Consider the following 14,654-nt stretch of genomic DNA (forward strand, 5'->3'; position numbering starts at 1 on the left):
CTGGAGCCAGCAATTCATCTCTGTCATATGTTTGTTCTGCCCAGCCACTGAACCAAGTGGTCCTATTTGCAGAGTGAATTAACCTGTGCAGATTGGACTCAGTGGCGGAGCAGAACAAACAAATGAGATAGAGATTACTTATTAACTCCAGATCCCCCATCTTTGGATGATTCCAATGCTTTATATTTACTTTAATGCAAATGTTCTCAAATCCCCAGTTGGTGGCTACAGACAGCTGCTCACACAGTCCCTTGTTCTTCTGGATGATTGTTTCAGTTAAAAATCAGTCTTCCTCTCCACTGTTGCCTCATGCTTAGTAGGAGGGATTAAAAAACTGATTAAAAAGTTGAAGAAACTGAATAAAATTCCCTGTCCTCTCGGGGGGTTGTTTATTGACCACAGGAGACGATATTATGTGTCATATTAAATTAACTAGACTAAGTGATTAGAAATTAATTTTAATGAGTGGAATCTGTCATTTTGAGAAGCATGAATGTGTATTTATGAATCTATATATTTATAGGAAGTATTAACTTGAATTTGATTTGATTTAAAATGTGTAATGGATAAAAGAGGAGAAAAACACTATCCTCATTACTAATGAAAATAGTAATATAATCTGGTGCTTCCAATCATTTTCAGAAATCCTTTGAAAAGTAAAATCAAGCCACATGTTTTATTCATACTAAAAGTGTAATTCCTTTCATATTCTTAGATAAAAAAATGTATTTTTGTACATTTTTCCTGATTTTCCTGTCCTGATTTTCCCTTATTGCAGCAGGTCGTTCCTCCAGTTTATTTAAATAAAAGGAGCCTTAAAAAAGGCTTTGTACGTAAATATAAAACAAAAGCACCCAGAGGACCTGGGTTATGATAAAATGTACAGAAACCAGGAAACCCAGTTGTAGTCACACTTGTGAGAAGCAGACTCAGGTTTAATAGCATAATGAGGCATTTCTGTAAGCTAAACATCACGTCAGCTGATGTTTTGCTGTGGTGACAAATAACTGGTCATTTCCTTTGTAAGGGGAACCTCTGTGTTGAAATCATTTAGCAGAAACCGCTCAGAGCGGCCATCGTGTATGACAAATGTCTGAGAAGTGCGGCGGCTCCTCACTTCATCACAGGGTTTGCCGCCTGTTTACCTGATGAGTGAAGGTAACTGAGATGAATAAGCAGAAGCTTTTAAATGTCCTGCTCCCATCCTTGGGAAGGTTCATCAGTCAAATTGATTGTTTTTCTGCCCTCAGGAGGAAAAGCAGTTTTTGCATCTGTGGTTTTCTTGCTGAAATAAAGCGCCTCTGCTCCTACACACATTTATATGGAGTGCAGGATCTGAATTTAATGTACAAATTAGACAGAAAATGGCTCTAGCTTTAGCCTATGTAGTAAAGGCTGCTAAAAATTAACTCTGCAATGTAAACATAGTGTGACTTAAAAGCAAGAGGTTTATTCAAGTACTTTGCAAATATAACCATATAAGACTTGTTAAGTGGTGGAAATGTAATAGGAATATGCACAACGTTATTGGGAAATTAAAATATAAAACTGTAGAGGTCTTTCCTGAGGTTCATGCCTTATCTAGAGCTGATAGAAGAAAATAAAACTTTACGATGCAATTTTGCACACAAAACTCAGGATGTACAGAAATCAACTTTACATGGAAGTGTGTGGTATTTTTTTCCGGTTTCACAACAAGATGTAAATGAGAGTTAACCAGTGCACTGAGGCCTTGGACATGCATGAGGCCCGTCAGAGCGGCACTCACAGAGTTTAACATGTTACAGGATCAGCACGCTAACAAGTGAGTGCAATGATTTCAAAGCTGGATCAGGGGTAAACAACCACACAGAGTCAGAAACTGCTTTGTAAAGCTGCCTGGAATTGTGGAACCATAGATTTGGCCATGCTGAGGCACTTCACTTCACTAGAAGTCGTAGGAAGCGTGTTGCAAGAGATTTTAAGAGGCTTCTATAACCTGATTAGAAATAGACTGATACGTGCACTGGCCAAGGGGTCGCAAGGGGTGCTGGTGCCTATCTCCAGCAGTCAATGGGCTTTATGCACAGCTCCACTACTTTCTGAATTTAAGGTAGCTCCTTTGTTTCCTTTTTTTCATTACTGGACGAACTGATTAATCCAGGTGTGTCTGGCCAGTTACTTAGGTCATACACACTTGGATTAATCAGTGCATCTAATCATGAAAGACAGGAAACAAAGGAGCCTCCTGAAGTTCAGGAAATGGTGGAGTTGTGCATAGAGCCTATAGGAGAGAGGCGGGGTACACCCTGGAGAGGTCGCCAGTCCATCTCAGGGCAACACAGAGACAAACAGGACAAACAACCATTCATGCACACACTCACACCTAAGGAGAATTTAGATAAGCCAATTAACCTAACAGCCATGTTTTTGGACTGTGGGAGGAAGCCGTGGTACCCGGAGAGAACCCCTGCATGCGAAGGGAGAACATGCAAACTCCATGCAGAAAGACCCCGGGCCGGGATGTTTATTTGGTAATGTTGATTTACTAGAAGTATCTTTTAGATTAAGTAATCAACAGTTTCTGGCCTATTTGTAAATAGTCTGTATAATTTCCACAGGATTTCAGTCTTCATTCCAAATAGGATTGCCTTTAAACTACCACCTGTGTTTTATAACCCTTGAATCTAATATATTTTTTTTTACTTTTTTTGTTCCTTGTTTGACATTGTTACCATGGTAATTTATGCATATGGTTAGGGCCTTCCAGGTATTTGTACTACTTTACATATTTATTTATAGATGGGGACTGTCTTTTCCATGTGGAGATTTCCATGCAAATTAGGAGGTTTGAAGAGAAAAGTATGTAGCAGATTTAAAGATTTCTAGCTGCTGCAAACCTCTAAGGTTAAAGCTGGGCACTCTGCTGTGCATGAGGCCCCTCTTCAGATAATTTCTTTCCTACTAACCCTTGTATGATTAACTTCTCCTCAGTTCTGTAAGCCTACCCTACTCTGGAACATGTATATACACTTAAGGGAAAAATTATTTAAATAAGTGACTCATTTTGACTTTTTTTAAGAAGGGTTCTTGCTAGTAATGTTAAATTCTCTAAATCAAAAATAATTACACCTTACCTGTGGAGGTTATGTGATTTAAAGGAGAATTGTTTTATTGTACTTCTTGATTTATCAAGAATGATTTATTAAGGCTACTATGGATGACCAATGCATTGGAAAAAAATGAAGTGGCGTAAATCTTTCTCTTTAAATACCTCTGCGTCACTGGCGGAGACTAAACCACCAAAGTTTAGCATTTATTCAGTCAAGTTTTATGTCCATAAAAGAAGTTGAGTGGCGGCTTAGTGGTTAGGGCATAGAGCTTGGAATCCTGAGGTTCTGAGTTTGAGCCCCACTCCCACAGACTGACACTCAGGGTCCCTGAGCAAGACCCTTAACCCCAAACTGCTCCCCTGGTGCTGCAAAATGGCAGCCCAATGCTCCCCAAGGGTATGGGTTAAATGCAGAGAGTGAATTCCATTGCTCTGTACTTGTGACAGTGTAATGACTATAAAAGCCGAGAAAGAAAATACAATTATTAAATGTATAATGACTGTATAATGATTAAGATGAACCCAAACACTTGTCTGTAATAACTTTCATTGCATAATGCACCAAAATATTAATATATATTCTATTAAAGGGCAACCACTGCATTTTGTAAAATGATCAAAGCCTGTTTAGGTGTTGGAACGGCCTAGTTAAAGCTCAGACCTGACTCCAATTAAGCATCTGTCAAAAGACCAGAAAATTGTTCACAAAACACACGATAAAATATTTCAGAGCTAACTGAACCTTTCAGATGTTTGTAAAAGTGCTTTAATGATCCACTTTGACTGGTCCGTTACGTAGAAAATGTAAAAAAGTTTCTAATTATAACCCCATGAATTCAGGAAGCATTAATAGTTGAGCAATGGCTGCATAACCATGAAGATAAGACTTCAATTTAGTATAGTTCTAATATGATTTATGAAGGGTAAACCTCCCTTTTCTTCCTGAGGTCCTCTGCTCTATTTTCTCTTTCTATAATCTGTCTTCTCTGCTTCTGCAGGTTACCCTGCGGCCAGACATCAAGCTGCATCTGACTGAAGGCATCTACTGCATACTGGACCTGTGCATGGAGCAGGATATCAAGTTTCTGAGAGCCGGGTTAAATGCGGGGGTCAGAGAGGTGTTCAACGAGCTGCACAGCAACTACATTCACTACCACAAAACACAGAGACATGGAGAGGACAAGTACACAGTCTGAGTCACCAAAATGAAACATGATTAGAAACGAATGATCTGCAAAAAGTTGAAAAGGTCACTGAAGACTGGAAACTTTGAAACTTGACATTAAGTTTTTTTTTTCCTTCATTTTTCCTTCAGGCACAGCAGTCGACAAAAATCAGGGTCACCACATTTCGGTTCAAATTCTCAACGTCCATAAACCCTTTAACCGCAGGGCTTACAGTCCTGTCATCTGTGTGCTTTTTGAATAGAGCTGCAATCCAAATATTTTGACTTCACTAGTGTAAAAAGATCAGTTTTGATAAAGTCCTCACTGTAACCAGTGAGGCTGAGACTGCAAATCACTGATGGGACCCTATGATTACTGTGATGCGGAATTTAACAAATAAAAATAAACACAGAATCTCAAGAAATTCACTCTTTTGGGCAGGGAGTAATATGTATGTTAGCTCTTTTGTCCACTGCCTGACCCCATATATATTTACGCGTGGCAGGCTCTTGTTTCCACATTGACAGGTAAAAGGTCAGCAATGTTAACAAGTCACACAGAAAAACCGAAGTCAACCAGAAAAAAAAACTATGTTAAACTTATTGCAAAGTTTAGGGCAGAATAATATCCCTATGATTTTTATGAATCTGGAGAGCAACTTTTCTGCAAGTTTTGTCAACACAACTGGAAGCATAAGAACATGTGTGACAACCACTTAAAATCAAGAAATAACATCAGAAACAGAAAGCAGAGGGAAGCCAGCGCAAACCACACACACCTGCAAACTCTTGAGCATTCAAGAACGTCAGCAAAAGCGAGGCTTGAGTTTATTTAAGATATTGTTGTCATGTGCGCAGAATTAGACATTCCTTTAGAAAAAAATTGAAACATTGTCCATTTTTCAAATTTATTTAAACGACAGTTTATTCTAGAAGACATGATGTAGAAAATCAGTCAGCTTTTTCTACATTTTACGGATAAATGCAACGGGTTTGATTTTCAGCAACCATTAGTGGAAAAATGCCAGAAAATAAAATGACACTTTAAGGTCTTTCAAAATAAAACTTCATAAAAAGTCTGTTCTTTCAAGTCTTCTTCTTCTATATGTTTTGGTTTCACTAATAACGACTCTGAGACCCCCTGAAAGCTTCTGCCAATTCTAGATGACCTACAGCCTGGAGGTCCACTTCAGTTACAGAATCAGAACCTTAGTTTCTTCGGGCCCTCTGCCCGTGTAAGTTTTGGAAGGTTTGAGTTCTTTCCAGCAGTAAGCTTTGCACGACAGGCTAACAGAAAGGGGGTTTCCTTTGTGTCACGTGGCTCACACCAAGAGAAAGGCTTCCTTAGGAGGCTTTCACCTCCGATCCAGCTCTGTAAGTTCTTCACGTCTGTGGAATCACACATCTGCTCCAGCCTCAGGTTCCTGCTCACGCAACTGCTAGTGAGGAGGGTACCGGTTCAGCCTCTTTTGATGATCCCAATATTGGATCTTCAGTCTCTTTAAGAAAATCTCTCTGATTTTCCATATTTGCTTCTGATGGACAGATCATTGAGGCAGCAGCTTTATCTTCCCCAGTCAGCCCAGCATTAGAAGGATCCATGCATGAGCTGCAGGTGGAAGTAAAATACTTTCCTTTGCAGCAGTTTCAGTCTCCAGATCATCTGGACCCTCTACAGCCTCAGCCCTCTGCATAGATTCATCATCTTCTTGCTCTTCAGCTTGAAGCACTGAGGAAAAAATAAAACGGATAGGGCTCTACTGTGGAGCCACAGTAAAGCCCTCAACAGTTTTAACAGTTTTGTAAAAGTATTACTTGGATATTGTAAAAAAAATCTAATCGTGTATATGAGGTGGAGGAGGGTATGGGGTTAGCCCTGCTACTTTTATTTTTGACAATGTGATCCTTTGCTGAGTGCCTCTAGGCTTAGATAATCTGGATTGTTTTGTTTTTTCCTGTAACTTTTCAGTAATTGTCAATTTTTTTAATTAATCTATGTTTAGCTTGTTTATAATGTCTTATATTTAAATTTTGAACCGAGCAATATTTGTTCTCTGCACTGTGAAATGTATTTACCAGCTTCAAAATTTCCTCTTTTGGTTTTTCTTTTTCAATCAGGTTTAAATCTTTCAGATCATTAAATATGTGTTATTAGAAGAGCAGAATCACGTCACTATTTTATGTAGGGCAGAGGCTATCTGGTCCTATGAATCTTATATTTCAGGAATTTCAGACCTTTGAATGTGCTTATTATTAAACGCAGACAGATATTCTGTTGTCTTTACTCCCTCCTTCTCTCAGCATTGACTCTTTGAGTTATATGTGCTACATGCATATATAACGATAACTCTAAACTCTGATTCTAGATCATTTCTGAGTGGCTTTATGTTTAGTTTATTTTTCAGCCGTTTTGTTTGAGTAGATCATTTGAGATGGTTAAGTCTTGTAAATTGCAGAGTTTGGACCTCAACTCTACAACAAACACTCCCATACAACTAGGGCAACCCTTATCCCATTTTTTCCTGCCACCCTTTGAAATAATGCCACCCTGGGTAGTGAGTCATATGAGCCAAAATGATATATACATATAGGCTACACATGGGCCAAATTAATAGGAAAGTCATACTGCTTTTGTTTACAATGGAAGATCAGAAAGTCATGTAACACTTTAAAGAAGCTACACCAGCTAAGATTGACATAGCCCTAAAAAAACTGGTGTAGATGACTCATGTGACTGTTGCATTTCTGGATGTCTGTAAAGATTAACAGCCTGATTACAAAGTTCTTTTACAAGTCATGTTTACCTTGAACCCAACAGACAGCCACTAAGCTGAGTCGGTAAAGCCTTTGACTGGTAACGCCCTGAGATGCGTTAACACTACACAGAGAAATTCCTCCTATTTTATGAAGGGACGCCATCTTTTAGGATCCATCTCAGTCAGATGTTGAAACACAAGCTGCAAGAAACCAAAGTTGTTTCTATGCTACTAGAATAATGTGTTTATGTTTGCCATATTTATAAAGTTATGCAGTTTCTCACAAAAGCAAGTGGACCCCACAGAGTTTTGTAAATATTTAATATCTTTTTTCCTGTAACAACACTGAAGATCTGACACTTTGATTTAATGTAAAGTAGTCTGTGTACAGCTTGTGTAAGAGTTTAGATTTTCTGTCCCCTTAAAGATAACTTGAGGCACAGCCATTAATATCTTGGCTGCTGGAAACAGGAGTGAGTCACCCTAAAGTAATAATCTAAAATGCTCAGTTCTGTAAGCATACTGTTCTCATTTAAAGTGTTCCTACCTTATAAAGGATGTTAAAGCCTGTTGCTTTGATCACTTGAATCTAGTCAGATTGACTAGGTTGTCTGACTTGGTTACATTCAGACTGGAGACTTTAACTTAAGCATGTTTTCTTGAAGTAACTTGATCTCATTCATTTAAAGAAAATGACAGCACACTAGTAAGATATCAAAAATTAAATGCTGATTCACATCTTTTCCTCGTGCCATTGTTTCAGAAATCACTTATTGTGATTTTTTTAGGACTTCAAATTGAATATCTTCTGGGTCCTATTACGTCGTGACTTGATCCCACTCCTGGGAAGCTTTTTGGGATTCTACTGGTTTCCAGAATATAATTATACCCCTTTACATTTTGACTCATTATATACAGTTCAGGTTTATTTTTCTTTTATGTAACGCTCCGATGTGACTGCCTGTTATTGTTGAATGGAGGTAAAATGAATCATAGTTTTAGGGTCAGAATAATGTTTTTGGGAACAGTTGGTGTGAAGATAACAGGAAATAAAAGTGGGCTGCACGGTGCAGCATTGTTCCAGCAAGAAGGTTCTGGGTGAGATTCCTGTCTCGGGTTCTTTCTGCATGGAGTTAGCATGTTCTCCCCGTGCATGCATGGGTTCCTCTCCGGGTACTCCGGCTTCCTCCCACAGTCCACAAACATGACTGTTGGATTAATTGGCTTCTCTTAATTGTCCCTAGGTGTGTGTGTGTCTGTGCATGGTTGTATGTCTTTGTGTGTCTCTGTGTTGCCCTGTGACAGACTGGCAACCTGTTCAGCCTCTCGCTCAGACTGCTGGAGATGGGCACCGGTCCCACTGCAACCCTAACAAGGACTAAGCGGAAAGAAATGGATGGAAATAAAATTAAAACATTCTCATTTTTTAGAACAATAAAATCAGAAGAGTGTGCCACATTTGTTTTGCTCTGATTCCCTGTTCCGTGAAGGTCTAAGAAAGGAGTTAGAATGATGCAAAAATATGAAGCATAGATTTTCTTCTATTGGGTATTATTGGATGCAAAAAATGGTAATAAAACAAAGTTTCCAAGTTAATTTAAGTAAAAGGAGCTGTAAAAACATTTCTGGTTCTATTAGTGTCATTCTGTTGTTTATAAAAAACCATTAAAGCTTCTAAGACTGATTATTATAGCACATACACATTTTAGTTCTTAATATCAATTTTAGCTACTATTGGCAAAAGTTATGGAGCACTTTTCAATCTATCATTTTAAAGATGGAATCACTGAGGAGCAAACATACAACAATGTGTAAAGCTCCCAATTATAATTTACCACAAGCCAAAGTGGAAGCAACAAACCATGTAGGTTCTCTGGTCAAACTGAGGTTTATTGACCCATTTGTAATAAACTGTTGTGGAGGCATCATTGCTGTGGAAATGCTTTCGTCCAGCAGGGTCATGTGATATTTCAACATGTGATGGGACAACGGATGGAGCTAAGTAAAGCTCAGTACTGGAGGACATCTCCAGGAGGCTGCAAAAGAGTTGGAACTGAACTGAAAATTCACATTGCAGATGTAAGAGGACCTTAAACCTGCAGCCAAAACTCCAAATAATTGTTTAGATGACAGCAAATGTATGTTTTAGATTGCCTCTGTCAAAGTACATACAATACAACTGCAATAATGCAAGAAGACAAAAACATTTCTATTGATAGTCTCTCTACTTGGCCTGACTGGCATTGAGGTATTTTGTAAAGAAGAAAAAAAAGTCAATTGCCTTGCAGCCAAAGTTGTAAGAAAAAACCCAAGATATTTGTGTTGGTCAGTCAAAATGACAAACTGTTAAAAGAGAAATGGACAATTTTCAAAGCCCTGTGGCTCAGAATCCCCTTAAAAGCTTCCATTTTTACCTAGGAAGCTTGCATGGCCTAACTCTGCTTCACGTGTCAGTTTATCTCTTTATCACCCAGCTCCTTAAAACCCCGCCTTCAGACTTGTGAACATCAGCCTTCCATGAGGACACATTTTTTAAAAAGGGCTTTCATATCTAAATATAAATGCAAACATCTCATGTCTTTTTTTTCTTTTATGATGAGAGGTATTGTCAAGTGTCATGTTGATTTAGATGTGACTCTTCTATTTTACAAGCTGGACCAAAGAACAGGCTTAAGACATGTCAGAGTCTTTGGGCTTTTAAAATAGTGAAAATAGAGAATTTTACCACTGCCAATTTGGCAAAGGGAAAAGTAATTTGAAAGCTATATACTACCTCACTTCTGCTATATAGGTCTAATTTCTCTGCACAGATCTAATTGCATTCATACTAACAACAGCTCACAGAAACTCTGGGTTAGTCTCCTTTCTGAAGCACACAGGGGAATAGTGTTTGTCACATTTTGGCACCTTTCTGATAACGCACAAAGTGAGCTTTGAAACATTCAATATTGCCAGCTTGAAAAAGTTGAGAATATCTCACTGAATATTAAGTATTCCAGAAATGATCAACACTATCAAACTGTATTTCATAGGCCTGATATGTTCTGTCTCTAAGTTACTAAAGTCAATACAGTCCTACTCCTATCACAAAAATTAATCAGAAAAAGGCCCTCTACAGACATACCAACTAAACTCTTTACTGTATTTCTCTGTGGCCTTTGGAGATGTATATAGTCTCTGATTTGTGAATAAAAGAACAATTTTATCTGAACAGCAGACTTTTGGCCAGGGAGAACCAGTCAGGTCTCCTGGTGTTGCCTTGTTTCAGGAATCTTAAAATGGAGAAACACATCAAATTTAAATCAAACTCCCCAAATTGGCTTTGCTCATCCCAGGACTGCAGTGATCAGTGTAACTGTTGCACATTTCCCATCACACTTTTTTCTTCCTCTCATCTTTTCATTCAGATGCTTTAATCCAATTTTTGAGCCGTCATTTTGTGTGATGATAAATGTTTGCTGCTTCCCAGCCTAATGTGGAGGGCACCAGTGACTGCTGGACAATCCCCAAGTCAGCAATCTCTTCCAGTGATTTTGTTGTCCAGGTACATAATGTTTGTGTATCATTAAAAACAATAAACAAACAAAAAAACTTTAATCCATAATGGCCACAAAATGAATTTCTGATTTTTGCACAGTTTATATCTCAGCGGGGGAAATAACACGCTGTTATGATTTTTGCACATCTCTGGTGTTGCTTCTATTTTTTTTCACATATTCATTACTGTAAATATGTCCACAGCTGTATATTGATTATTTATTCTATAGATGCACAGTATTTATATTGTGAAAACACTGTTCAGTACAATATTTTATTTATTTTAACTGTCTCTTATTCTGTTATTTTTATACACCTTAAAGTCAACATTTTTGTGAGCACTTTTGTTATAAACTTTTGTTGCTGCTGTAACACCATAATCTTCCCATTGTGGGACAATAAAGGGATTTTCTATTCTAATTTTCTCTTCTATTTGAATTAAACAAATCACAAATCCTATATAAAGCGATAAGTCTATATATGGATTTATAAATAAATCCCTTCCCATTCTAATTTACTGAGATGTGTTTCTATCTACGGAAGAAGATTAGGGCCACTGAAAAAATTAAAAAGTTTACTGATTTTTACATTTTATTTCAGTTTAATCTGGAAGAAAAAAATCTGAATATTGACTTTAATCTCAGAATTCTGACTTTAATCTCAGAATTATGATTTTTTTTTTCTCAGAATTCTGACTTTAATCTCTGAATTCTGACTGAGTTCTGCCAGCTAACAAACATGTTAGCATCAAGCTGTATCCATGTCTGTTTTAGAGACTAAACTAGCTCTCAATTCTGAGATTAAAGTCAGAATTATGAGATTAAAGTCAGAATTCTGAGATTAAAGTCAGATTTCTAAGAAAAAAGTCAGAATTATGAGATTAAAGTCAGATTTCTGAGGGAAAAAAGTCAGAATTATGAGATTAAAGTCACAACTCTGACTTTTTCCCCATATTAAACTGAAATCAAATTTATAAATCAGTTAACTTTTTGTTTTTTCAGTGGCCCTAATTCTCTTCCGTATCTATCAGACAAGGTTATGAATGTACCTTTTTTTGTTTTTTACATTTAAAGAATGTGTATTATTAATAATAAAATAATATAAACATTTAGGTTCATCTGAGGCAGCTTTTTTGTATTAACCTTTTCCTTGCTGCTTTTAACCCAGTTCGAAGTGTCTCTGGCGCCCCTAGCGTCCAATCACTAAAAGTGTAACAGTAACATTTTTTCCTCCCTCTCGTCTGCTCATCTGAACATTTCTAACGTTCACTCCCCAATCAGGACCTCCTCCTCCCGCCTCCGGCACGGAACCGCACGGCTCGACTCACTTCCGACCCGGGCCGTCCTCCAGGGCTGCCTGAGCCGGCGTTTGATTGGATTAGACCCGCTTAGCCTTTGCCCTCTAACACCGTTGATGTTGGCTCGCTGCTTCCTGCTCTCTCCGCTCCTCCGTCACCGACTGAACGAAAGCTGCCGAAGCGAAGCAGCCTGCCCGCCGTTCACAGCAGGAGAGGAGAGGAGCCGCGGAACAAGCAGCCGAGCTAGGCGGACGAAGAGGAGCGAAGCCCCCCAGCCATGCGGAGGAAATCCAGGGTGTTGCTGTGTTTTGCGGTGCTGTGGGTGCTGGGGATAGCCTACTACTTCTACTCGGGGACTTCGCTGAATAGAAAGGTAGGCTCTCCGTTCCTCGACTGCTCCGCTGGCTCCGGCCGGGTTGGTCTATCGCTGGTTTATCGCTGTCTTTTTTTATCATTCCGGGAGGTTCTGCGGTTTCAGAGCGCTGTGTAATAAAAGGCCTGCTGCTCTCAGTGGGCAGGCATTGATTTGGTGGAGGTCCGTGTGAACATGGACCCCTCCAGTACCGGTGGTCGCTTCCTAGCGGCAATGAGAGAAGAGCTGTACCGGGTAGAGACAGAGCTTTTCATGGCTGGTTTATACACACAATATACCAGAGGAACAAAATGCACAGCAGTGGTTTTGTCAATGGGAAAGTGGCCGGCCTGGCTCTATAGACGTCAGCATAAGCAGCTGCTGAGCAATAAGCAGGGATCAGGAAGTGCGCTGCTTTAAATCACTGACATGAGTCGCTGACTAGTGCTTTCAAACATCATCCATTCTTTCCTGCAGTGAAAACAAACACCTCTAACCTCACTGTGTCCTACTGATCTATGATACCAGTTCTATGTTACTGTCATGATGGCCCTTTGTTGTTCCCAAAACAACTGAAGATGCACTGATTGGGCCTCACCTGACCAAGGACACACCATTGCACAATGCACTGAGGTATATGATTTACATTCAAACTCCACCAGAAGAGAATAGCATAGAATAGACAATCTACTTATTGTCCCACAATGAGGAAATTCTGGTGTTTACAGCAGCAAAAAGATTATAGAATCAAATGGTCACACAAAAGTGGACCTTAGAAAAGTGTATGAGAATAACATGATAGGGAAGAGTTAAAAGATAAACAATAATATACTGTAAAGTGTTTTAACAATAATAATAATTGAACTTTATTGATCTCACATTGGAGAAATTTACCTCTGCATTTAACCCATCCCCTTGGGGAGCAGTGGGCTGCCATTGTGCGGTGCCCGGGGAGCAATCCGGGTTAAGGGTCTTGCTCAGAGAGCCAGAGTGGCAGTTCATGGGAGTGGGCTTCGAACTCACAACATCAGGATTCCAAGCTCTATGCCCTAACCACTAGGCCACTCCCCCTAAAATCAATATACAGGGTTTCTGCAGGTCATAAAAAATCGTTAAATTATTACTTTTTAAATTAAGGCCTTAATTGGCATTAAAATTCATTTAATGTGATTATCATGGCATTTAAAATGCTTTATTTTCGTCAGATATATCAGATATAAATGGTTGATCGTAAAGCTGTATTTTTTATAAAAGAAGCTCAAGACTGAAAATAAGCTAGAGAATGGGAAAATGCAAATTTCAACAAAAGGGTCTGGAAAACGAGGAATTCGGGGCATGGCTGCAGCCTGTTAATGGTAAAGATGACAAAGGATTTTGGATTAAAGAGCATTAAAAAGCATTAAATTAGATTTACTAATTCCTGTATAAACCCTGAATATAAATACTGTTCACCTGGAGAATAAATAACTAATAAACAGCAATGGGCATTTTTTTTTACAGTAATGGATATTTAAAACTAGCAGCAACATCAGACATGTGCAAAAAAAACCAAACAGAAGCATGTTATTTAGCTTCAGCATGAATGTAACACATTGTTGAGGTTGTTGGGAACAGTGATGGTTATAAAGTGTTACAGCAGCTGAGGGGAAGGATCTGTGATAACGCTCCCTGGTGCATTATGGGTGCAGCAGTCTGTAACTGAAGGTGCTCTAAAGTTCTGCAACAGCTTCATGCATGGGGTGGGAGACATTATCCTACAGAGGTGTTAATTTAGTAAGGATCATTTTGTTCCCCACCTCCTGCACTGAGTCCATAGAGCATCTAATCACAAAAACCAGGAAAGATCCTTGTCTGGGATTTAAACTCAATACCTTTTTGCTCCACAGTGGACAAGGGTTTATACCTGGCAGGTGAATCAGTAATGAGAGTAATTTATGATTAAGGCCTTGTATGAAAGCCCTGAAGTATTTCAGATAAACAGCCTACATATATCATCCCCCCCCCATGACGTCCCTGACTCTGCCTGGATTAGTTTTAGCCCAAGCTTATCTAATAACCTGGCAGTCGGTCAGTTTTTCTCAGTATAGTGTTTTCCATTTACGGAGCACCTCGCCTGTTCTTGCAGTGGTTGGTAGTTATGAAGGAAAGGAGCCTTAAATATAATCTGTGAAACTGATGCTTGCTTCCTATGTGTGCATCCTGGTTGTGTGCTCAATAAACTAGCTCAGGCTGTGTGAACTCCCTGTGTGTATTCCACCTGTCTCCCTTCTTATCCTATCTGTCTCCGTGTTTACTCTGCTCCAGTCAACCAAAGCCACCTTTTTACCCTTCCATTAGGCTGATAGCTCTGTTTGCTGTGTGTGTCAGTAAGGTTTTTATAAGGATAAAAGTGACACACCTCTGATAACTTTCTCCAGGCATTTCAACCTGAGATGCATTAATATGGGTGATGGGAT

The 14,654-nt window shown here is 39.0% G+C and overlaps 2 protein-coding genes across 2 annotated transcripts in view; both read left to right on the top strand.

Moving 5' to 3' along the window:
* urb2 (URB2 ribosome biogenesis 2 homolog (S. cerevisiae)) overlaps positions 1 to 5,273 on the top strand; it is a 25,762-nt gene extending 20,489 nt beyond the window's left edge. The window contains exon 12 of the mRNA XM_015386468.1: positions 4,090 to 5,273. Within this exon, the coding sequence (XP_015241954.1) occupies positions 4,090 to 4,287 (198 nt within the window). The 3' untranslated portion in view covers positions 4,288 to 5,273. The remainder of the gene's footprint in view (positions 1 to 4,089) is intronic.
* A 6,518-nt stretch (positions 5,274 to 11,791) lies between these two features.
* The window catches only part of galnt2 (polypeptide N-acetylgalactosaminyltransferase 2), a 69,356-nt gene continuing 66,493 nt past the window's right edge, over positions 11,792 to 14,654 (top strand). The window contains exon 1 of the mRNA XM_015386467.1: positions 11,792 to 12,219. Coding sequence (XP_015241953.1) covers positions 12,124 to 12,219 — 96 coding nt within the window. The 5' untranslated portion in view covers positions 11,792 to 12,123. The remainder of the gene's footprint in view (positions 12,220 to 14,654) is intronic.

The sequence above is a fragment of the Cyprinodon variegatus genome, unplaced genomic scaffold (assembly GCF_000732505.1).
Source record: "Cyprinodon variegatus isolate N-32 unplaced genomic scaffold, C_variegatus-1.0 Scaffold369, whole genome shotgun sequence".
Taxonomy (NCBI): domain Eukaryota; kingdom Metazoa; phylum Chordata; class Actinopteri; order Cyprinodontiformes; family Cyprinodontidae; genus Cyprinodon; species Cyprinodon variegatus.